General features: G+C 44.1%; 1 protein-coding gene across 5 annotated transcripts in view; it reads left to right on the top strand.

The window, feature by feature from the left end:
• Positions 1–25,559, top strand: part of FRMD4A (FERM domain containing 4A) — a 401,265-nt gene that overhangs the window by 130,368 nt on the left and 245,338 nt on the right. The window contains exon 1 of one of the 5 annotated variants that reach the window (XM_083399424.1): positions 7,938–8,196. The exons of the other annotated variants lie outside the window; for them this stretch is intronic. Coding sequence (XP_083255550.1) covers positions 8,104–8,196 — 93 coding nt within the window. The 5' untranslated portion in view covers positions 7,938–8,103. Of the gene's footprint in view, positions 1–7,937; positions 8,197–25,559 lie in introns of those variants that run through there. 5 annotated transcript variants of the gene reach the window in all.

The following is a 25,559-nucleotide window of genomic DNA, read 5'->3' as shown; positions in this document are numbered from 1 at the left end:
ATTACCAAAATTTACATTCCTGAGTAGAAAGTGATTGTAAAAAAAGAAGAGGTGATAATGGACTTTTCTAGAAAGCATGGAAGAATCCAATGTGCCTTCTTACCTGCTATAATTGCTAAGCATCCTCACAGCCCCAACTGAGCATTGGTGTTTAGAACATGACATCAGTCTTAATGAAACATGCAGTAATATAAGACATTATCAAAATGTAAAGTGATCCATTAACCTATATGGGAAGCAATAGATTGCTCAGTTTGGCAGAGCTGCTGGGACTTGCTAATGGAACAAAGGGGAGCTAGTTGGTACTTTGTACAGTCACAAATCATACATAATGTAATAGCCTAACGGATACCCTTGGCTTCTGTGAAATAACCAATATTTTTTTATTTCTCTGGAAGAGGGGTGAGCTCATCTGGGTTGAACTGTGCTAAGAGTAAGCTCTCAGATTCCTGGCTGGTCTCTCATGCTTAAAATGGCCAGAGCTTGGGCTGTGAAAGGTTGTACCCAAATCAAGTCCTAAAATGTGTGTTCTCCAGCCTTAAGATCCCTGGATTCAACTATTTAAGCTTGAGCTGGTGGGTGGGATGCAGCAAGCAGAAGGCGTTGATCTGTTGATTTTGCATCTGCCATATGTAATTATAATGACCTACCTTACAGGATTGTTGTAAGGATGCAGAGATGATGCAGCTTGATGCAGCTGACATGCTTTGAATATGCTAAAGCTCCATGTAAAGGCTAAGCATTAACATTTTGATGCAATGAGGTCGAGTTAAACAAGATTTAAAGTCCATATTTATTTAATATTCCTTTCCACTAGGTTTGGTTTATTGGATTTTTGTTTAGCTTCCAAAAACAAAAAGCCCTGAAGTCATTTACAACAACACAACAAAATGTAAAACATCCAATCTTTGGTGCTCCCTAATGCACAGGAATAATAATAATAAAAATATTTGCCTATCACCAGAAGAATGGCAAAGTTGGCACCAGGTGGACCTTCCTCGTCTGCTCACAGTGGCTAACAGAATTGTAAAGAGGAATTGCACTAAATGGACACAAAATAGAAGATTGGGGGCTTTTGGCCCCTTGCTCTGTGCTGGAAATGGTTGGTGCTGAGCGGCAGCAGCAAGGTTAGTGGGCGGTGGCAACCTTTGGCCCCTTTGCTCTGCTACCAGCATTTTGTCCAGTATCTTTCAGGATATGGCCCTTGCAAAAACATATATGAGGCAGTAGCCTAAAATACTGAGCTAATACAAGTGCCAGAGTGAGATCCATTTCCTGCAGCCCTAAGAGCTGATCATGACATGAGAAATTATATCCGCTACAGAATCCTTTTTGTTTATGTAAGTGTTCCAGGTCACAGGACACTTCCCTGTTCCCCTGGTGATATCAGAGCAGCATGTCTCAAACGCAGCTGTGTCAAACAACTTCCCTCTCTGATTAATGGCTGCTCCTCAGAGGCATGTGGGAAAATAGAAAATCCAAACTATTTTCTGCACTGACAGCATTCACTCTTTTATTTATATATCTATATAGTGAACAAACTTAAGGGTGTCTCATAAATATTTAAGGAGATTGTGGAATGATAAGAGGTTTTGGGGGCACACCATAAACTGCAATTTATTTTTCTGTTCTAGTGATGCTTGTAGAGAGACCAGGACTGAGCAAGTGAAACTGCACATGCCAAAAAATTACAGGAATTTTGCAAGGCTCTCTAATTCTAATAAAATAATTTATGATGGGAGAAAACCCCATGCAATGATACTTTGACAAATATTTCCTGTAAATAGGCTCCCACGTGTCAGATTCATTTAATCACATTCACTGAAGCACAAGCACTGAGGAGTGATCAAAGTCTAGCTTCCTTTAGATCATGGTTAAACAGATTCAAAAAATTCATCAGATGAGGCGCATTTACAAAATTCAGCATATGAGTGAAACAGAAGGAAAAGTTAACTCCCAGTTATTTCTCCTGTTACATATGATGCGTGCAACTCGGCATCATTTTCTTTGTGAAGGAATTCAAAGCAGCACTGTGACAATCCTTCCTTCAGCCAAAGCTTTTCAGCCTGCCAGACAGAACGATCGTCCTGCTTCCTCCTGCACACCTTTCTGGGGGTTCCCCCCAAACCCCATTGAGACAATTCCGGCAGCGCATGGAGCACAGAGGGGAAGGAGGGGAGCGGAGGTCTGCTGCACATGCAGAGGCTCTTGCATGGGCTTCCACTAGTGGGACTGCTAGTCTGAATCCTGCCCTTAGCATGTTAGTTACATTTATATCCATCTTTACATGAAAAATGCCCAAGGCTGCTAACAACAATAAAATCTACTGGGAAAACAGCTGATTTGTAAACTTTGGGAATTCTTACTATTCAGAGTGATGAGAACAGGAGGCAGCATCCCTTCAGTTCCCAATTAGGTCCAATCTTTCAAGATATTAAATTCAACCAGAAGTTTTATTGTAGAAATAGCCACCTGGCAGGCCGTGGACCACATCTCCAAAATGATTCTGCCTGGTTCCCAAGCGTCTGGATATGGACTGAAATAATGGTCCCATATTGAGGAATTCACTTGTCTTGGACCAGGAATCCTCAGATGCAGAGTCCTCCTACAACAGAAGCCCCAAGATGGCTCCAACCCCAACACTTCTCATATGAATTCAGTGGCACCCCAGCTTGCATCTCATCCGCTGAACCCTGAAGAGGCATCTCTGCCTCCACACTCAGATGGATGGATCACAGACTCCTTGGTGCCTCTCAGAGCGAATAATTCTGGCTCTCCTGGGCATTACCACAGTACTTCCTTTTGGGAAGTATGAATGAACGAGCCCCCAAGAAATTAAGGCACATGATTCCCCAGGGATGATGCACTGGTCAATTCTGAGCCCTGTTCACTTGTTCTCCCCTCACACAATTACTATCAAGCATGGCCTATGAGTTCCATCCATTCAATCAAATTTTTTGAAGTAACAACAATTTCCCCTCTGTCACAATGCAAACCTAGAACTAAAGATTTACGTGTCTATTTGCTGCAACAACAGGGACACTGACTTTCCTAGTCCTGCATCCAATGTTATTCTTTAATTAACTTCCAGAATACATCAAAGCCTGGATATGCTGCAAGGTCCAAGAGAAGAGGGTTTCATATAGTCAAATGGAGATAGATGGCAATGAGCATTTGGGCACCAGACCTCTGAAGTGTTTGCTACTTTGAGTTCTTAGAAGAAAGAGAAAGAAATGGACTGTAGATGCATAAATTGTTAATGGGAATGAGTCTGTAAATGACACTGAAATATACTCTGTCTCATTGATGGGTTTTGCAGGACTAATAAAAGTCATTATTGCCCATGCAAATGACTTCCTGCAAGCAGCTGTTTATAAGAAACTCCACACTTCAGGTCTTTCTCAACCAACACTAATGATTTACAGCAAGCAAAAATTCATGCTTTCAGCAATTAGAGGTACAGTTAGCAAAAGTTCTGAGAAGGTGATAGATCCAAGCAAAGAGCAAGCAAACCAGGCAGCAGCCAGATAGCCTGGCAATCACAGTTACTCTTGTCTAGGGCAAGAAGCTGTTTAAAAAACACACAAGAAAACTTTCATTTATTGCTGGGCATGCATTTACCCTGCACTGCAGGCATGGAATCCGTGGTTCTTGGAGAGTGCTATAGTGGCACCATTTGGATGAATAGACTGCAACTGGCAGGTCTGCACATGGGTGGGTGGGTGATGGACAATGCAAATGAATATGAGAGACAGGCTTTTCTCTGTCTATTAGTCCCAAGTTGTGTTACTCTGTAAGTCTGTTGTCCCCCTTGCTTTTGAAATTGAATAGAAAAGGTGAATTAGAAGTGACCGTTCACATCCCTTTGAATTTCTTCCTCTCCAATCTGCCAAGAAGTGAAGGGCTACACCCAAACTCCATTCTGGATTGAGACAAGCAATTGCTTTTCCAGACAGCTATAGGTGGAGTAAGAGAAGCACTCTTGCCCATTGTCAGGTCAGGAATTTTCGGTCATTTTAAAAACATGCAAAATCATTTAGGGCAGAGACAAAAGAAATGTGGGGCAAAGGAAACGTGTCTGTACCCTGAAGCAACAATGGATGCAACAGATTTCTCTATTATAGCAAGAGCCTTTGTCCATCTCCGGCCTTAAACTTTTCATCCCAAAAGGAGAGGCAGCGGTTGTTTCACACAAATTGCAGAACCTTTGCAACATAGCTTCTGTTTGAGTGCTCAGCTTTCCAAAGCATTAACTTTCAAGGCATATTTATTTTATTTTAAATAAAGTGCTTCTTGCAGTTATTATCATTCAGTTAATTTCCCAATCCAGTGTTCCCACACTACAGTGGTACCTTGGTTCTCGAACTTAAACTGTTCCAGGAGTCCGTTCGCTTACTGAAACCATTCGAAAACCAAGGCACAACTTCCGATTGGCTGCAGGAGCTTCCTGCACTCAAGCAGACGTTCTACTTCTGAAAAAAATTCACAAACCGGAACACTTACTTCCAGGTTTGTGGTGTTCAGGAGCTGATTTCTTCAGGAGCCAAGCCATTCGATACCAAGGTACCACTGCATAGGAATGGGTTATAGCTGCCATGTCTTAAGAAATCCATTTGGATCTACTGGGTTTGGGGGACCTCAATAGGCTTGGTGGGGTTCAGGAGGGCCACCTTCCAATATACTATTCTGAGTGACACTTTCTGCTGGGGTCCATTCATTGCACAAGTAGCACAAATGCTTCTGAAGTTCATTGTGACAGACAGCTGAGCCAGACCAGAGCCTGGGGGTGCAGTGCCACAGAATTCCACCAGAGAGCTGGTGCCTCTCTCTGATTGGCTGCCAAGACAGTCTAGTCAGAAGGGGGTGGAGCCAGGGAGAATAGAAGCAGAATGAAGCCGATAGTCTAAGGGAAAGAACAGGAGGTGGAGTTGCAGAGCTGGTTCTGGTCCGTGTGTGGAACATCCACTCTGAGGAGCAGAATATCCAGTTATAGAAAGGAGTCTCTGAGCTTAGATACAAAGACCGAGTGTAGTATCTTGGGAGAGTATTCAGACAGGAGGAAAGGGAAGGCTGAATTTGAACAAGGAGAAATAGAGTCTGTGAGGATAAAGTCTCCTTGGGTCTCCTGTCAGTCAGGAGGGGAGGGATCCTCTAGACAGAGAAGCTCCCAGACCAGTTAAGAGGGGTGTGGGGATCCCCTGGATCCGCTGGGATGGAAGCACCTCAGGAGTGGGAGTGAGAGTGAGGAAAGGTTGGGAAACTGATGGAAAGTCCCCCTTGTTTCGGAGCCAAAGTGTTAAGCTGAAACACCTACACAAACCACTAAGTGAAGGAACTGAAGTGAAATAACGGGAGAGAAGCTGAGCATTGACCCTCTAGGCTGGAAACCTGTAACACTGAACAGAAGGGTATTAACTGAAAATAAGCAGCTGAAGTTGAAAAGAACTCCATGTTTACTACCTTGTTTAGAAGCCTGAAACACCCACTAGATTTATTAAGAACTTCATCTCCCAACAAATCATTTGTTTTACCAACTTTACTCAGTATAATTAATCCTTTCTTTGTTCAACTTTTGCCTGAGTATCAAAGTTTTATCTCACGCAAAAACTGTAAGATAACCCGTGGGGGTTATTTGGGGTCTACAGAAGGGGGGTTGCCTCATTTTAGTGGTAGAGCTGGGATCCGGAGACCCTTGTTTTCAGTTAAAGACAAAAAAGGGTTTCAAAATTAAAACAGTTTAATGCACTGTGCTGAAGTACATCCATTCATTTAAAATAGTCGGCATTGTTAAAACTTAATATGAGCAGATGTTTAGAGTTTTACGCAGCTGTCATGGGTGCCTAGTGGTTAATTCCATAATCCCAGGACCAGAGCGCTTTAGAGCTGCACTTATGTCAAAGAATGGTTGCACTCAGTGCTATTTTTTCTAGAAAAAGAGGTACCAGAACTCACCACGTTTGCCTCCCTCATTCTGTTAGAATGGCAATGGCCCCTGCCTGAGAGTTCTGGCTGGGAAAAAGCCCTGGTTGCGCTCATGTTGCTCTTAAAAATAAACGAATGAATTTCATTTAAGAGTGAAATTGAGTGGACCAGAAGCAACTTGCAATGCAGTCTGGCTGATTTAACTTATTCCATGACATGGGGAAGGGACTAGTCCTTCATTATATTTGCAGTTTTCAAGCTAGATCAGAGTTATTGTCATGTTAGTGGGGAAAAGTTCCTCCATTGTCCCAGAAAAAGAGAGAGTAATCACAGTCTTGCTCCCTGTTCCACCTCTGAACATACAATTATGTGAATCCAGGGGGGGGGGGAATTATGTTCCATGCTGTGAAGTCGCCCTAGGTCAGCCAATGTAGAAGCAAGCACATCTGCCCTGAATGCTGTGCTTCAAAAAGGAAGGCAGTTGTCATAGGAGATAGATTTTTTAAAAAAATAAATCAAGAAATCTCTGTTTTCATTTTCAAGGCCAAGAGTGTAACCTTATACCAAGACTTTTAAATGCATCTATATGAATCAGTCATGCTGAAGCCATTTCCATCCTTTCCGGCTTGGCTTTCTCCTCCCTTCCTCCTTCCCTCTCACACGCACACACTGACTCCATTTGCAGTGCACATATGGAACTAATTATGAACAAAGGCTGATTGTTTTAATATTTGGAATTTCCCACATCAAGCTGCTGCTTTTTCCTTTAATGCCTTTTAATGTGTGTGCAGTTATGCCAGCCAGATCTTTGTTAGAAACAACGTGCTTGTATATTACATTACTGCATTTCCCCCTCCCCCCCCCACACCCTGTTGGCTTTTTAGTTTTTGACCAAAAAATCTTTCCAGCTCTGCATTAAACCAGGTATTTAGATTGGCAAACGTTGTGATTCTCAGGAGTCATTCTGTCTTCCACAAAGTGATCTGAGGCCGTAAATTTATTTTGCAACCCTCTGACCTCTTCACTGATGCTCAGGCTTTGTAGCAGGCCTACAGAACTGTGACCCACCATTGGTCCTGAATGTAGCCCTTCAGCCATGTAGCGTGTCGTTCCAGTTACTGGACAGTCCTTCATAACTACATCCCAGCAGCAGTGGCACTGGGTTGCCTCCAAGATTGAGGGGGCACGGGGCGTGTATGTGTGATGTCATGCACGTAACACGTGATGTCACACACGTCTCCCAATGCTGTGCAGGCCACTGCACCTTCTGTGATGTTGCACTGGACCCCTCAGTATTGGGGGGGCTGAGCCCCCTTCAAACAAATATTGATGGTGCAGAAGACACCTCCACCCCCTAGATTTGGTGCAACTGCCAGGCAGGCAGGCAGAAAAAAAAAAGTCTTTATCAAGCTGGTTGTGGTCTACTGTACATGGCTGCTAAGCTGTGTTTTGCCTGGTGGGGTCATTTTACTGTGCTCTTGAGCAGGCTGGTGACTCCTTTTGTTCCCAGCCTGATTGCTCTGTGTGCTATTATGCTCTCTCATGTCTAGAAGGAAGCAAAATCTGAACATAGGATTTCACATTAATCTCCACACCAGATGGTGATACACCAGATATTGTTTGGGAGGAGAACATGTGATCGACTATAGAGCAAACCAGAAGGGGTCTACAGTCACATGGTGGCATGTATAAAGAAGTCTGATTTAGCTTTGATTAGACAACTGACCTGGTTACCATCTGTAGCTACAAGAAGCGAGGCTGACATTTTTAGAACAATCCCCCCAGAAGCAGAATGTTTCCACCTCTGTGGCACAGCAGTCTTTTTGTGCTGGGAGAAATATAACCAGAGCTAAAGATACGCTGCTTGAAGCATGCTGTGAAGGGGGTGGGCTTCTCCCTCCCCTCTCTACTTCAAACAAGCCACATATTGACTCATGGTCTAAAGTTTTTTGTTAGTGGGTTTGGTTTCTTTTTTGGCGGGGAGAAAACAACCAACCCACTGAGCCATTTGTTATTTGCAAGCTGGGAACTCCTTAAGTCATCCCAGAGGAAATTTCTTTGGGCTGATCATTCATTCTCTCACACACAGAGACGTGTACACACACACACACACACACACAGAGAGAGAGAGAGAGAGAGAGAGAGAGAGAGAGAGAGAGAGAGAGAGATTTGCACTGCACTATGGTGGTGCAGGCAGCCGTGACACCAACCAGGAGCCGAAAATTTCTCTTCAAAATACCATATGGATCTCTGAGAAGACACAGTGCAGAAAGGGTAAGCAGCTATTTTTTGTGTACATATTATCTCACACACACACACCCCCGGTGGATATATCCTGCTCCCCCTTTATACCCATGGTGCTTTAACCTTAGGCTATCATAAGGTATCAAAGCCAAGTGATGCCTCTATATGGTGATGCAATGCAGACAGCCAAGCAAGCTGGCTACATAAGAATAACTAATACTGGTTGGGAGTTGCAGGCTTGATAGCATAAAACTTATGTGGGCTATTCTGGTCTTTATGCCAAATCAGTAGTTATGATTTACTGGTTGTGGCTGTATGCTAATAACCACTAATGAAGATTAGCTAAAATTGTAATCAGTATTAGTGCCGGTTGGCCATGATTTATTATGGTAACTGGCGCTAATGGAATTTCCCTTACAGTGCCAAGTGATCGATATTGGGCAGGGCTATAGGAAGATGAAGAGTGGTAGTCAAGGCTAGAACGGGTCGGGAGGGCAGCTAATCTGTATTCCTGGAGGTTCTAAGGCATACAAGATGATGTATAGGATTATTCCATTCTAGAAACAATGTATGAAGTAGGACTTAGAAAGGTTCTGAAATACGAAGCAATGTGCATTATTTAGCTTGAAGTTCAAGTTTACTTGGGAAATGTCCTATAGTTCACCTTGTTGCTTTACACTGTCCTCAGGAAGTGGTTGCCAGCTACTGGGTAGTTGTAGACCCTCATATATTCAGGCCAGGCGTGCCACCTTGCCCCCGTGACAGCGGGTGACCGGGGCATGCGCATGCACCTGTGTGATGTTGGCATGCCTGTGGTGTGCCGATGTCACTTGCAGAAATCACAGGGGCGTGCCAACATGACATACACATGCCCCACGGTGTGCACATGCCGCCAAGTGGAGTGGGGGGGCAGCCCTTTCATTTAAATTTTGTGGTTGCCTAGGCACCTAAGGCCAAACATAGTCTGCCACTTATGATTCAGGCTAACATACTGATTACATGGCACAAGCTTTTGTGGGCTTAGGCCATAATAAATGGCCAAATCTTTAAAGTGCCACAGCTCTCTTCTTTACTTTTTGGCTACCCCCCCCCCTACCACTGCTGTAGTGGGGTATTTTGTTATACACAAGAGCCATGTTGGGGACCTGCAGAGGAGACCTGTTTCAAAATGCAGATCTTTTGATAGGTATTTCTTTTGATCTATATGGAATTACACTGAAAGAGGAGTACTCATGCTTCTCATGCCCCTCCATATAATCTAGAGCAGGGTTTCCCAAATTTGGGTCGTCACCTGTTTTTGGATTACAACTCCCATAATCCCTAGCTAGCAGGTCCATTAGTATCAAATGCGTGAGCAGGGCTCATTTTCACTGTGTGATTTTTATGTGGGGAAGGAAAGGTGAAAAAGTAGGCAATTCCTTGAAAAAGTGAAGGCAGTGTCAACCTGAGCACCTGTATATGAGTGTTGGGGAAGAAGGATTTGCTTTATGGAAAACTGCAATGTTAAGGCAGCTTCGGTATGATTCAATTCTGTGCAAAATCTGAAGGTGATGCAGCTCCTTTGTGTTCAGCAGTGGTGGCTTTATAATACTTGGTTGCTGCTACTGAATGATAACTGAGAGGAGGGTGCTTGCTTGCAAATGGATGGAGAGGGGGCAGATGTCTTCATAGTGCACCTAGGCAGGGGTTCTCCAAGGCCAGCACACGTCCCTATGGGTGATGCCATTAGTGGTGGATGCTGATCTCTGAGGACCATTCCTCAGGCACACCACACTGGTGCCTGTGCTGTCTTATCTCCTTTTACCTCCCTCCCACCCACCATTCTCGGCTATCTCTGCAATGTTTTAGCAAGCTCCTCTCCACATTGGTTTCTGTTCAATATCACCCAAGCATCACAATGAAATAGCACAATGAAAGAAGGAGAGCTCTACATGTGTGCAGCCATGAAACAGCTGGGCAGAAGAGAGGCAATGACCTAATAAAAACTGAGTGAGTAAATTCAGAGCTTTGGGTTAATTAGGCTGTGAACTGTCCAAAAACCTAGAAGACATATGAGTTGGGACTGGAGCACAGTGCTAACCTATCCAAGATCCAGGAGCCTCGGGCAGTTGGGCTGCCCTCTGCATGCCTGGCAGCTGTGCAGCAACTGCCAGGCTTGTCACATCCTGCCGTTGTTTCATGGCTTTTGCTCAGTTAGAGCAGCTGAGCACCACCGCACACTCGTGACTTTGTGAGGGAAACCATCAATGTCATGAAGCTGATTAAGCAGGAGACAAAACCTTGAACCTCAGTCATCTGGCTAAGAGGGGTCTGATCAAAAGGACCTTTTCCTAACAACATGCTTCTTTCATTCCCTTCTTTTAAAAAATAGCACATTAGTAGGCGAAAGGAAGGTTTTGAATTCTTATTTTAGGGAGGGAGAGAGAGAGAGAGAGAGAGAGAGAGAGAGAGAAGAATTTTTATTTTAGTGTTTCTAGCAAGGCTTCTGTGCATTTAGCAAGGTTTCCAGAAAAGGTGGTAATCACCTTCCAATGGCATATGTGTCAGGGAGCCAACCAGCAATAAATCACATGGGGTATGTAAGTTCACTCTTTATTGGCGGAAACTAGGCCTGCTCAGGTAAGCCTGGCCTAATGAGCACAGCACTCTTCTTGGTAGGTCTTGCCCCTCTGGGGCAGTTGTGGAGGCTGAAGATCCCTGCCTTCCCACAGCTACCTAAATCTCTTCCTCCCCCAGGTCCTTCCTACATAGTCTGCGTCTATGCCAACAGGCCTGTTTCTAGGGGAGGGGGAGACACCTTGACTTCTTCACCAGCTTGCCCCACTTCTGCCTCTTGGTTTCCCTCCTCTGCTCACTGAGCCCCGTTACCTCTTCAGCTCCCCCCTCCTCCCAGTCTTCTCCCTCTGACCACTCATTGTTGTCCCACACCAGTCCCTGGACTCTGAGCCGTCTTCCCCTGGGGCTTTCCCAACTGCTTCCTCCCCCCACGCCTCTGTGTCCAGCCAGTCCATGGCATCATATCATCTTAAAATAAAACTCTAGAGATTGGGAAGCCAGAAAATCCAAATAAAACCAGGCTTGTGAAGTTATGGTCAGGATGGCCTTTGAACTGCCATGGTTCTTTGTGTTAAAGTTAGTGAAATTGCAAAGTGAGGTGAATAAAGCCCGAGCAATGTTCGGTTCTCAGTTATATGAATGAACCTTCTCCTGGCGTGTTCATTAATGCCTTTCCCATTGAGCCAGATGCTTGCCTGAGTAAACCTTAAGGAGATAATTTGCACACAGAGGATGGCGGGCAGAGGATCAACTTGCATTAGTTTCACGAATGTTTGCATGGCATTTAAAAAGAGACAACAAACACCAGCGCCTTAACTGTCCCTGACTGACCCTCCATCTGGACAGCATTAATTAGCTGATTACTTCCTCCCACTATCGGGAGGAAGAGGAGAAGAAAAGATCAGGGGAGAGGTTTCAGAAGTCATCTGAGGAGAAACGGCTCCTGCCATTTAGGGATGTGGGAGAAATTCAACAGATTTAATGAAAAACTACCTGATCCACATTTCTCGAACCTATACAGGAAGCACACATATTCTTCAAAATTCACACTTCTCCAAATTTTGTGATGCAGTTCTCCAATTGAACAATGTGGCAAAAATTGCATATATTGGTGAAAATAACACAGCATGCATTATATTAGCAAAAATTCAATGAAAAAAAGTTAATCAGTGAAAATTGCATGCTAAAATCTCTATATTAGAAGAAATTTGCACTTTAGTGCTGACAAATTTTCAGGAGGCTTAAAAAAAATAGCCATTTCCCATGGAAATGTGTAGAACTGAATTAAGATGGAAAAAATTAGAAATTGAGAGAAACCAACATTGCAGTCATTCATCCCTATTTCTCTCTCTGTGTGAATGTGCATGTATCTGTATATTCATAGAAGAAACATTTGATTGTGTAGAAGTAGACATTTGCTCTGAAAAACAGCATGTATTTGGGAAAGATTGGCAAAATAAGCTGGGGCCATCAAGCTAAATGAAAGGCATAATCTTGGGACCACTGCCAAGTAGGGATGGGAAAAAATTTTGCGCAAGCAGGAAGTGTGGCCTTTATTCCCCTTTCTTTCTTTTGCAATGTACAACCAGATTAACTTTTTCCACTCACATATGGCTTTTTGGGAACTCTTTTTGTTGTGGGAGTGTGGGGGCCAATCACTTAAAATATGTAATAGTTATGTAATGTCCAGATTTGTTTTGGAATCTCAATTTTAATGTTTTTCACATACTGTAGCACTTTTGCATTTTGTATGTTTGATGCGGCTTCCCAGAGTGCAGCGTGGGGTGTGGGTCTTTTCTGTGTAGCCCTGTCTGCCTTTTGTATTCTTCTGGGGTGGGAGTGCTGTTGTTCATCTCTAGCCTTAGGGTGGGCTACGCAACATCTCCCATTGGAATAGCCTCATATGTCAAAGAGATTTTCTGTTTGTGCTGCTGGCTGCTTGTGTTTTGGGGCTGTTTGACTACTCTTTTCCACTGAGGTTTGCATGACTTTTGCCACCATATCTCATGCCCACCCCCACCCCAGTTTGCACCTGCCCAGCTGCCCTCCCGCTCCTTCCACTTGCCCAGTAGCCACCCATCATGTGCCCCAGCGCTAGCCTGTACAGTAGTCGCGCAGCAAGCAAAGGGGCTCCTCTGGTACCATCTTTTCCGTATCCTGGAGGAACGGAGTATGCGAAGACTGCAGCCATAGGAATGTCCAAGCTGGGGAAGCCTGAATGGCTGCCAGAATGATAATTATTTCCCCCCACATTAGGATTGGGAGTGGTCGGCCATGTGATAATACTGCCACTGTTCCATTCATGTGTGGAAAGAATATATAAATATAATATAAAATATAAATAAATAAAAACCTTCATGTTTCTGAATAGGTTCATGGTACTACTGCTTTGCTTTTACAAAATGATAGCCATAGAGCTCCAAAACAGCAAAAAAAAAAAAAAAAAAAAAAAAAAAAAATGGATGGTGATATTTCTGTTGAATAATGAAATTTACCAGATTCGTTGAAGCAAAATTCTTTGTGGAACCTCCATATGCAGTTGTGCTGTATCTGAAGTGCAAGTTCCCGACCCCTCTAAAGCAACATTCCCACCAGTCTGCCGTGTTTCTGCCCATGGAACCTCCATGAGCCGTGTGGCTGAGATGCAGTTCCCCACCACTCTTTAAAATAAGAATTCTTCCTCCCTCAACCCACAAACACTAAACCCCTGCCAGTGCTCCCCTTCCCACAATCTGTGTTGGAGAGAACAGTGTGATAGGAGCATTGCAAAGGTAAAGTAATTTAAATAGTCACCCCTCCCTAGCTGGCTAGCAAAACTCTCTATGGCCAGACCATTGGTGCCATTGGCCGGGGACAATGCAACCCCCCCCCCAAAGTATGTGCAGATGGGGTTGAGGCCCTCCCCCATATTGATGTGCCAGGCCCTGCTGGCAATATGGCAGTGGAGGGCCCTATTGGGCCTCCCCAAGGTGGTGGCCGGCCTTGTTGAGCCTCCCCTGAAAGCCCGTGTGTGAGTGTTGCCATGCAGAAAACCTTGCATAGAAGAATACCTGGAATCAAAACTGCATGCACATGCACAGCAAAACTGACCATTAGTTCCATGGGAGTGGTAAACTACAGTGTAGGGGATTAACTACACTGCCTATCAGCCAAAGAGAAACCATTATGGAATTTACATATATGGGTGGGGTTTTCAACTGCATGGACTGGAAAAGAAACACCAATATCAGACAATGATGTAATGCTTCTGTTACACCCATGAATGGGTGTCTTGAGGGATAAATGGAGACATGCCATGCTCAACACAAACTGTCGCCGGATTCAAGACAGGGCTGAATTAAACGTTGGCTTGGCATCCCTACCTCCAAGTTGTTGATCTGGAGACCGTGGTACTACAGAGTCAGCTAACTGTCAGAACCTACCTAGTGCCCCTAGGTGGGTTGTTCACTTAAAGGGAGGAGGGCACATCAGATGCACACTAGGCTTCTAGCAAGTGCTTCCTGCCTCGTCCCATTTCTAGAACTTGTCAATAACAAGCAAGAGGAACGTTTGTGTTTACAAAACGCAGCAGGGCAAGATAAGTGCATAGATGGAACAGTTGAAGGAATTGGGCATGTTTAGCCTGGAAAAGAAGAGACTGAGAGGAGATATGATAGCCATCTTCAAATATGTCATGGCTTTTCACATGGAGGATGGAGCAAGCTTGTTTTCTCCTGCTCTGGAGGGTAGGACACAAACCAATGGCTTCAAGTTACAAGAAGAGAGATTCCAACTCAACATTCAGAAAAACTTTGACTGTAAGAGCTGTTTGCCAGTGTTTCCCTCCTGTTTCCCTCAGGAGGTGGTGGACTCTCCTTCCTTGGAGGTTTTCAAGTAAAGATTGGATGGCCATCCATCTTGTATTATTTAGTTGAGATAACTGAATTGCAGGGGGATAGACTAGATGACCCTGTATCCCTTCCAGCTCTATAATTCTAGGATTCTGTGGTTGATACATGCACAGAGTAAGCCGGGTTTTCTCCTTAGCTTGGTCACTAAATGGCAGTGGTGGCCTCACATCCTCTGTAGGTGATTAAGTACAGTGGTACCTCAGGTTAAGTACTTAATTCGTTCTGGAGGTCCGTTCTTAACCTGAAACTGTTCTTCTGAAGCACCATTTTGGCTAATGGGGCCTCCTGCTGCTGCCGCACCGCTGAAGCATGATTTCTGTTCTCATCCTGAAGCAAAGTTCTTAACCCGAGGTACTATTTCTGGGTTAGTTGTGTCTGTAGTTGTGTCTAATTAAAAACAGCACCCTACACTATGACTCCTTTGACACCCCCTTCTCTACTTCTGCCCATTCTCCTTCAAGCCCCACAGAATCTCCAAAGGGCAGGAGATACAGAACTTGGTAGATGCCTATTATTACCATTACAGGCACAGAGTAAAAAAAAAAGCAAAGCAAAATCAATATATGTTTTGCGGTCCTGAGAATAGTTTACACTCAGTGTGGGGTGAGGAGTTCATTCCAAAAATAAATATCTAATGAGAAAAGATACAGAGCCAGAAGAGAGTCAAAGGTTGTAATTACTAAATGACTATTCTGGAGGAGCCCTTCCATTAGTGACGGGAGTATTGCTTCCAGCAGCCAGAGCCTGTCTGATTCACAAACTGAAGTCCATGGGAGATTTTCCCACATTCCCCAGGCTTCTCAACATGACCTTCTACTATTGAGCAATTCATTTCTTGCATTCCTCTTGTCTTGTTACTGAAATTTGCCAGATTATTGCATACAGTTGACTAGACTGCTCTTAAAGCTATATCTGGGAACAGTCTGCCAGGAACATAGGCTGCACAAGTTCCGTCAAAGCAAATGGAAACTGCCCTGGAGCAGACCAGTTAGCCCCTCTAAACCACAGCTCAGTTGCATTGCAATGGATTTCTGTCAACATTTAACATAGCTAGAAATGAACGAGCAGCTAATAAAGGTTTAGCATTTGCAGGGAATGCATCCCACCAGAAATCTTGCTCAGGCTGATCCAGCAGCACAGATTGTGTGTTAGACCTCCTACATTTTTGTTTTAGCTTGGCTCCTTCTGTATTAGAGGCAGGCAGTCTGTGGCCTGTAAGCCAAATGTGGCTCTTAGCTGATGCCCTCCTGGTCTGCCAAGCTCTGGAGAACCCCACCTGCAACTCAGGGGGAATAGTTTGGCTGCACTGGGGTTGCTGGGCGGGGTGTTGAGTCTCCAGTCACCAGCAATTCCACAGCAACCAGACTTGTTACATCATTTAGTACACACACCCCAGTGTTCCCAGTGCAGCCAGAGACATGCTCCATGCCCGGGGGGGGGGGGGGGGCAGAGGGAGGGCAAGCATGTTGAACAAGTCTCCCTGTGTGCTGAAAGTGTGGGAAGAATTCCACATAGCATGTTCTCCCCTCCCCCCCCCCCCATGTACTGTCCTGGGGGTTCCCCCAACCTCGTCCTCTGAGCTAGTTTGGGGCTGTGAGGCGCATGGAGGGAGAGAGGGAGCAGCTGGGCTCAGGTGAGACTCTTGCTGGCCTCCACGAGTGAATCCAGCACTGTGTGGCCATGCCCCCCCCCCAAGAATCCTCACCCACTGGGAGCAAAAAGGCTCCCCGCCCCTTTCTCTATCATGATGAAATCAGTTTAAACTCTGGCTTTAGGAATATAAAACCTTTACTGAATCGATTTCAAGCTGCCGTTTTTATGAGCTTTGGCTCTCATAAGCAACATCGCTAGTGCCAGACTTTAAACTTCATTAACAGCAATGCCTCTTTGTAATACATTTCAGCAACAGCTGAACAAAGTACTGTATATGAATCGATCACTTTGTAGTTGGAAAAGGATACCATCATGAGTATTCTGGCTTCTTTTCTTGTAAGAAATTCAGAAGTGCAAAATTTGCATGCATGACACTATGTTGTACATATAGAATCATACAATCATAGAGTTGGAAGAGACTACAAGGGCCATCGAGTCCAACCCCCTGCCAAGCAGGAAACACCATCAGAGCACTCCTGACCTATGGTTGTCAAGCCTCTGCTTAAAGACCTCCAAAGAAGGAGACTCCACCACACTCCTTGGCAGCAAATTCCACTGTCGAACAGCTCTTACTGTCAGGAAGTTCTTCCTAATGTTTAGGTGGAATCTTCTTTCTTGTAGTTTGGATCCATTGCTCCGTGTCCACTTCTCTGGAGCAGCAGAAAACAACCTTTCTCCCTCCTCTATGTGACATCCTTTTATATATTTGAACATGGCTATCATATCACCCCTTAACCTCCTCTTCTCCAGGCTAAACATGCCCAGCTCCCTTAGCCGTTCCTCATAAAGCATCGTTTCCAGGCCTTTGACCATTTTGGTTGCCCTCCTCTGGACACGTTCCAGTTTGTCAGTGTCCTTCTTGAACTGTGGTGCCCAGAACTGGACACAGTACTCCAGGTGAGGTCTGACCAGAGCAGAATACAGTGGCACTATTACTTCCCTTGACCTAGATGCTATACTCCTATTGATGCAGCCCAGAATTGCATTGGCTTTTTTAGCTGCCGCGTCACACTGTTGGCTCATGTCAAGTTTGTGGTCAACCAAGACTCCTAGATCCTTTTCACATGTACTGCTCTCAAGCCAGGTGTCACCCATCTTGTATTTGTGCCTCTCATTTTTTTTTGCCCAAGTGCAATACTTTACATTTCTCCCTGTTAAAATTCATCTTGTTTGTTTTGGCCCAGTTCTCTAATCTGTCAAGGTCGTTTTGAAGTGTGATCCTGTCCTCTGGGGTGTTAGCCACCCCTCCCAGTTTGGTGTCGTCTGCAAATTTGATCAGGATGCCCTTGAGTCCATCATCCAAGTCGTTGATAAAGATGTTGAATAAGACCGGGCCCAAGACAGAACCCTGTGGCACCCCACTAGTCACTCTTCTCCAGGATGAAGAGGAACCATTGATGAGCACCCTTTGGGTTTGGTCAGTCAGCCAGTTACAAATCCACTGAGTGGTAGCATAGTCAAGACCACATTTTACCAGCTTCTTTACAAGAATATCATGGGGCACCTTGTCAAATGCCTTGCTGAAATCAAGGTAGGCTACATCCACTGCGTTCCCTTCATCTACCAGGCTTGTAATTCTGTCAAAAAACGAGATCAGGTTAGTCTGACATGACTTATTTTTCAGAAATCCATGCTGACTATTGGTGATCACAGCATTCCTTTCTAGGTGCTCACAGACTGTTTGCTTAATGATCTGCTCCAGAATCTTCCCTGGTATTGATGTCAGACTGACTGGGCGGTAATTATTTGGGTCCTCTCTTTTCCCCTTTTTGAAAATAGGGACAACATTTGCCCTCCTCCAGTCTGCCGTGACTTCGCCTGTTCTCCAGGAATTCTCAAAGATGACTGCCAGTGGTTCTGAGATCACATCTGCCAGTTCTTTTAATACTCTTGGATGCAGTTCATCTGGCCCTGGAGACTTGAATACATCTAAACTAGCCAAGTATTCTTGTACTATCTCCTTAGTTATTCTGGGCTGTGTTTCCTCTGCTGAATCATTTGCTCCAAATTCTTCAGGTCGGGCATTGTTTTCTTTATCGGAGAAGACTGAGGCAAAGAAGGCATTGAGGAGTTCAGCCCTTTCTGTGTCCCCTGTTTGCATTTCACCATCTTCTCCTCTGAGTGACCCCACTGTTTCTTTGTTCTTCCTTTTGCTACGAACATACCCATAAAAGCCTTTTTTGTTGCTTTTAACCTCTCTAGCAAGCTTGAGTTCATTCTGTGCTTTAGCTTTTCTGACTTTGTGTCTAAACGTGCTGGCTATTTGTTTGAATTCCTCTTTGGTGGTTTCCTCCCTTTTCTTTTTTTTGTATGCATCCTTTTTTAATCTTAACTCAGTTAAAAGTTCTTTAGATAGCCATCCTGGCTTCTTTAGGGACCTTCCATGTTTCTGTCTCATTGGTCTTGCCTGAAGTTGTGCTTTTACTATCTCCCTCTTAACAAACTCCCAGCCATCATGAACTCCCTTTCCTTTTAGTATTACTGTCCATGGGATCTCACCCAGCACTTCCCTAAGTTTTATGAAGTCAGCTTTCTTAAAGTCAAGAAATTGAGTGCTAGTATGCTTGGCTGCTCCTTTCCGCTGTATAGTAAACTTCAGAAGAGCATGATCACTCGCGCCTAATGATCCTTCCACTTCTACCCCACTAACCAGGTCATCAACATTGGTTAGGACCAGATCTAAAATGGCTGTTCCTCTTGTTGCTTCTCCCACTTTCTGGACAATGAAGTTGTCTGCAAGGCCAGTGAGGAATCTGTTTGACCTTATGCTCTTGGCTGAGTTTGACATCCAACAAATATCCGGGTAATTGAAGTCCCCCATTACTACTATCTCCCTTCCTTTTGCATGCTTGGCCATCTGTTCCAGGAAGGCATCATCTATGTCCTCCGTTTGGCTTGGGGATCTATAGTAAACTCCCACAATGAGGTCACTGTTATTCTTCTCTTCCTTAATTTTGACCCAAATGCTCTCACTTTGGCTTTGAGGTTCTAAATCTTGGATCTCTTCACAGGTATACACATCCCTGACATATAACGCCACTCCTCCTCCTTTCTTGTCTGGTCTGTTTCTCTGAAATAGATTGTATCCCTCCATTCTTACATTCCAATCGTGGGACTTATCCCACCAGGTTTCAGTGATGCCTATTATGTCATATTTAGTTTGCTGTACCAAGAGCTCAAGCTCATCTTGTTTATTTCCCATGCTTTGCGCATTAGTGTACAGACATTGAAGTCCATTAATCATTCCCCCGTGTCTCTTATTTAAGGATTTTTTCCTCCCACCACTAGGTCTGCGTGCTGTTTGCTCCATTTGGTCTATAACATTTGGATGATCATCTTCATCAATTGATAGACACCTATATAGTCAAATGAACCTTTTTATGAAAATGTGAAAGGCAGTCTAAATAATAAAACTGTCACTGAGGAAGTGCTATGACATAACGACTGCTGACTTGCCCTTCAGTTGTACTTTCTTAATCTGACATTATTATTTTTTCTGACCTCTGCACCAGCATTTTAGAAGGCTTAATTTGACCTTTCCATAAACATACTACATTTTGGATTTTTCCTTTACCAGTGCTGGGCGCTCCTATACCTAGAAACTGCTGAATACTTTTTGGTGGTTTTAAACAACATGACAACTCAAAACAGACTACCAGTAAATCTGGTGATGTAAGTGTGGTGGTATAATTTTCACTGGAAAATTAAGAGTGGTCCTTTCAGCCCCCCAACCCTTGATCCTATATGCACAATGCTGTAAGCAGAGAATTAAAAAGTCTGCACATGAGAAGAATCCCTGCTACATCAAGCCCAGCTAGTCCACCTTCCTGTTTTCACAGTGGCTGACCAGGTGCTCAATGGAAGTCTGCAAGCAGAATCTGAGCACAACAAGCCCATCTCCTCACCTGGACTTCCCATCAGCTGGTATAATACTACTGTAGGGTTGCCATACGTGTGGGAATTCCAGGACGTGTCCTCTTTTAGGGGTCCTACATGCTCATCCAGGGGGAATTTTAGATTTTAAAGCAAATGACATGGATTTGGTTTTTAAAAAAAATAACAATGTGGGGGGGGGGCGGTTCTGGTTCAGGCTCCGTCGTGAGCAGCTCAACAACTTTTTGTGTTCAGATTTTTACTTCTTGAAATATTGCAACCCTATAACTGGTGTGTGTGTGTGTGTGTGTGTGTGTGTGTGTGTTAGTGATGTTGTTTGTAAGCTCTCTTTTTTTCAATGTCAAAGAGAACTTTGTTTCTAAGCCTTATAGCTATTAACATTGTTGTGAACATTATTTTGTCTTCAAATGCAAAGTTTTAGGGTGCAGAACAAATGATTAATTTCCACTGCTGTTTGCATGCTCAGTATGATAGCAATGTTTAGAAGGTATAATTAGAGTGGCACGAAGTTTGAAATAAAGCAAGTCCTAATTTAAATTTAAAGTCTTCTTAGCTTGTGACACCCATTCTATAAATATAAACTTGTGTTTTAGTATTAACGGTGAGTAATGTCTCTTCATAATATGTTAGATGAATTCCTTGTGAAACAATAATGAGACCTAAGAAGCAACAAATAATGTGGTTGCACTGACACTTCAGTGGGGAACAGTGTCATTTTCATTGTACAGTATTTCAACAAAAATTCTATGGATTTTACCCCACTGGTTAGGTGGGGTAAAAATGTTTGCTTTGCTTTCAGTTCATTGCTTTTCTTTCCATTTTGTTTAGGCGTTTAGTCGTGTCCAACTCTTTGTGACCCCATGGACCAGAGCACGCCAGGCACTCCTGTCTTCCACTGCCTCCCGCAGTTTGGTCAAGCTCATGCTGGTAGCTTTGAGAACACTGTCCCACCATCTCGTCCTCTGTCGTCCCCTTCTCCTTGTGCCCTCCATCTTTCCCAACATCAGGGTCTTTTCCAGGGAGTCTTCTCTTCTCATGAAGTGGCCAAAGTATTGGAGCCTCAGCTTCACGATCTGTCCTTCCAGTGAGCTCTCAGGGCTGATTTCCTTCAGAATGGATAGATTTGATCTTCTTGCAGTCCATGGGACTCTCAAGAATCTCCTCCAGCACCACAATTCAAAAGCATCAATTGCAACCCTATAACTGGTGTGTGTGTGTTAGTGATGTTGTTTGTAAGCTCTCTTTTTTCAATGTCAAAGAGAACTTTGTTTCTAAGCCTTATAGCTATTAACATTGTTGTGAACATTATTTTGACTTCAAATGCAAAAAATCAGCCTTCTTTATGGTCCAGCTCTCACTTCCATACATCACCACTGGGAAAACCATAGCTTTTCCTATAAGGACCTTTGTCGGCAAGGTGCTGTCTCTGCTTTTTAAGATGCTGTCTAGGTTTGTCATTGCTTTTCTCCCAAGAAGCAGGCGTCTTTTAATTTGTGAATGCTGTCACCAATTGCAGTGATCATGGAGCCCAAGAAAGTAAAATCTCTCACTGCCTCCATTTCTTTGCCTTCTATTTGCCAGGAGGTGATGGGCCCAGTGGCCATGATCTTCGTTTTTTTATTTTGAGCTTCAAACCATATTTTGCACTCTCCTCTTTCACCCTCAATAAAAGGTTCTTTAATTCCTCCTCACTTTCTGCCATCAAAGTTGTGTCATCTGCATATCTGAGGTTGTTGATATTTCTTCCGGCAATCTTAATTCCGGTTTGGGATTCATCCAGTCCAGCCTTTCTCATGATGAATTCTGCATATAAGTAAAACAAGCAGGGAGACAATATACAGCCTTGTCGTACTCCTTTCCCAATTTTGAACCAATCAGTTGTTCCATATACAGTTCTAACTGTAGTTTCTTGGAATAAAAAATGGAATAAAAAAGATAGAATAAAAAATGATTCACACTTTGTGAATGTAAACCAGTGGCGTAGCGTGGGTTGTCAGCACCCGGGGCAAGGCAAGTAATTTGCGCCCCCTAACCTGTGGAGCCAGGTAGGGTCAGAGAGCTGTGAATGCGAGCGCGCCCCCCCAGATGTTGCGCCCGGTGTGGCTGGCCCCCCCTGCACCCCCCACACTACGCCACTGATGTAAACACTGTTACGGATTTATTTATTTTCCAAGTTTATAGGCTGTTCTTCAATTTGTTGGACAGCTAATATGTATTTTATCTTTTTATATTTTTTTAAACAAACACCTGGAGCATGAGACATTGCAAAAATAAATTATCACTCAAACTGCTTCAAGATATTGAATCCACAGAGGATGAGTGGATGTTCAGTTATTTAACTCTTTAGTTAGATCTGCAAGCATGCCTCGTCTTATCTTCTAAGATTCTAAAGCACCTTTTGAAAATATAGAGAAAGCTTCTACAGCCTGCCCTATGTATACCGTGGGAAGATGGGGGCAACTGTGGCTTTGAAACATATCAAAACACAGCAGTGTAGACACAGAGATCATGTTTAAACATGGTGGTGAACACAGCTATAAACTTCTTCACCCCAAGGGTTATATGATGCAATCATTTGGATTCTTACTTGCTTATAGGGAGCTTTTTTCCACAACTACTATGGAAGAACTGATAGTTGTTGCCATGTTTTTCACTGGCTGTTCATTAGGGACATACCTTGTCCATTTGCCTATTTGCTGGCTTTCAAGTCCAAACAGGAAGTTCTGTTGTCTGCAACTTCTTATCCTGAAATGAACTGGTTGGATTGAGGACAGATTCATTCCCCCCATGATAATTTTCTAAGCCAGCGTTCATAAAAATGGGGGGGGGGGTCGCAGGTTCCTTAAAAGTTTTTTCCTGTTTATAATAAATTGCCATTAAATTAAAGCCTTGTTCTTAATAACACAGCTGCTTATGCAGTGTACTGAATCCCAAGAGAGCTTGAAGTTGGAGCACCTTATTTGCCTGACAAGATTTCTGCCTGGAATGATGCACACATTTGTGTACTTCTTATAGACAGTAAATGGGCCCAAAGCTCATCACAGCTTCCACTGTGCCGTATCAAAATTCACAAACAATGGATGTTCTGGAGCAGTGGGTGTCCATGGCATGAAAACAGAGGAAACTGAAAAAAGGACATGCATGCTGTGGAAGTGATATCATGGATAGGATTTATTAAGGAAGCAGTTTTAAAATAAAAGGATAGCTTAGGGCAGGGGTGGGGAACATGTGGTCTTCCAGCTGGTGCTGGACTACAAACTCCATCTTTCTGGACCATTGGTCATACTGGCTGGGGCTGATGGTAGTTGGAGTCTAAGAACATCTGGAGAGCGACACGTTTCCCATTCCTGCATTTGAGAATTACCAGCTGAAAACAGAAGCCCTGTATAGAATTTCACTTCCCCCCACCAGAACATGCATGGGCCTGAGGTTCAAAGGAGGAGTTTCTCAGAAGTGGTCAATCCACCAGTTCTGTTATACATGAGGAATGTCTCTTCCTCCTCATAGTTCATTTAACTTCAGCTTGGCAGATTTAATTAGCTAGACTTTGCTAGGGTCACAGAACAAGTAGTGGGACTTGGGTGTTTAGAACCTTTTGATCCTTGTGTGTGGAAACTATGGAAAATTTATTTCATGTTTGTATTCCATTTTTATAACCCCTTTTCCCAACCCTCAAGGTTTTTAATAGCCCAGTTAGTACGTTGTTGTCCTTGGGGAAAACATGTGTGGCCTCATCTCAGCCCCTCCCTTGCCTTCATGAACTGATGTTCCACCAGCATCATTAGCACACTTTATGAGTCTCAGATTTTGGTGTCCATATCCTGCTACAGTTCTTGGGCTGCGTTGCCTAAACTTGTGTGCAAAGTTCCAAAGACAGATGTTAGTTGATTCTGGATAGCTCTTTGGAGCATTGGGAAATCAATTGTAAAAACTCAGCAGCACATGATCCAATATGAGAGATACATAGACTTTATCATGCTTGGAATGTTATCTTGTTAGCAGCTCATTGGCAAAGACGGGGCTATATCTCAGTGGTTTATGCATCTGTACTGATGTATCTTATGCTGAGACTACTGTACAGAGCTGGAATCATGGTGCGAGAATTTCATTGCTTTTAACCTAAATTAATGTCCTGCTAGATACACAACATTACAAACTAGAAGAGAGTCTTCCGGTTTCCCACAGCCTAACTTCTCTCAGGACAGCCATCATCCTCAGGAATGTATTCAACAATCAAGTGAGCACCGGCCCACAGAATGTTGCTTGTGACTTGTCTCTGTATAAACCTATTGGCTGTGCATTCACGGGATTTCTGGCCTCATCATGGTTTACGGGGGTTGGACTAGATGACTCTTGAGATCCTGTCCAACTCTACAATTCCATTATTCTGTAACTTGTTAGGAAACAACAAACCACAGTCTCTGACTTGGATATACAGTGGTACCTCAGGTTACATACGCTTCAGGTTACAGACTCCGCTAACCCAGAATTGGGACGCGGGTGGCACTGTGGGTTAAAGCCTCAGTGCCTAGGGCTTGCCGATCGAAAGGTCAGCGGTTCGAATCCCCGCGGCGGGGTGCGCTCCTACTGTTCGGTCCCAGCGCCTGCCAGCCTAGCAGTTCAAAAGCACCCCTGGGTGCAAGTAGATAAATAGGGACCGCTTACTAGCGGGAAGGTAAACGGCGTTTCCGTGTGCGGCTCTGGCTCGCCAGAGCAGCGATGTCACGCTGGCCACGTGACCCGGAAGTGTCTGCGGACAGCGCTGGCCCCCGGCCTCTTGAGTGAGATGGGCGCACAACCCTAGAGTCTGTCAAGACTGGCCCGTACGGGCAGGGGTACCTTTACCTTTTTAACCCAGAAATAGTACCTCGGGTTAAGAACTTTGCTTCAGGATGAGAACAGAAATCGCACGGCGGCAGCGGGAGGCCCCATTAGCTAAAGTGGTACCTCAGGTTAAGAACAGTTTCAGGTTAAGAACGGACCTCCAGAACAAATTAAGTACTTAACTCGAGGTACCACTGTAGTGGGAAACTAAGAATTGCTTACCTTGCTTGTGCCACAGGAACAGTTAGGTTTATTTGTGGTAAAAGAGGGCTGCCCAAGACATTTTGCTGCTTCAGGTAGAGCAGCCAATGGTGCTTCTGCCTTCCCCAGCTAGAGCCATAGTGCTTAAGACTGACCAAGGATGGCTCTACTCTCCTGGTAGGAAAGAGTTAAGGAATGATATCGCCACATGACGTCCTGCTGTTAACATTATAAAAATGTGACACCAGAGGGCGCTGCAGAGAAACCAGAAAGCGGGGGGGGGGGGCAAGAGAGAACAGATGTAAGTAGCACTTTATTTGAAGAATATGCCCTGTGACGTTTTGGAATGGTATTTCTAGTATTGTTCTAATGATG

Source organism: Podarcis tiliguerta (assembly GCF_965153285.1).
Source record: "Podarcis tiliguerta genome assembly, chromosome: 10".
Classification (NCBI taxonomy): Eukaryota; Metazoa; Chordata; class Lepidosauria; order Squamata; family Lacertidae; genus Podarcis; species Podarcis tiliguerta.
This window is presented reverse-complemented; position numbering and strand designations above follow the sequence as displayed.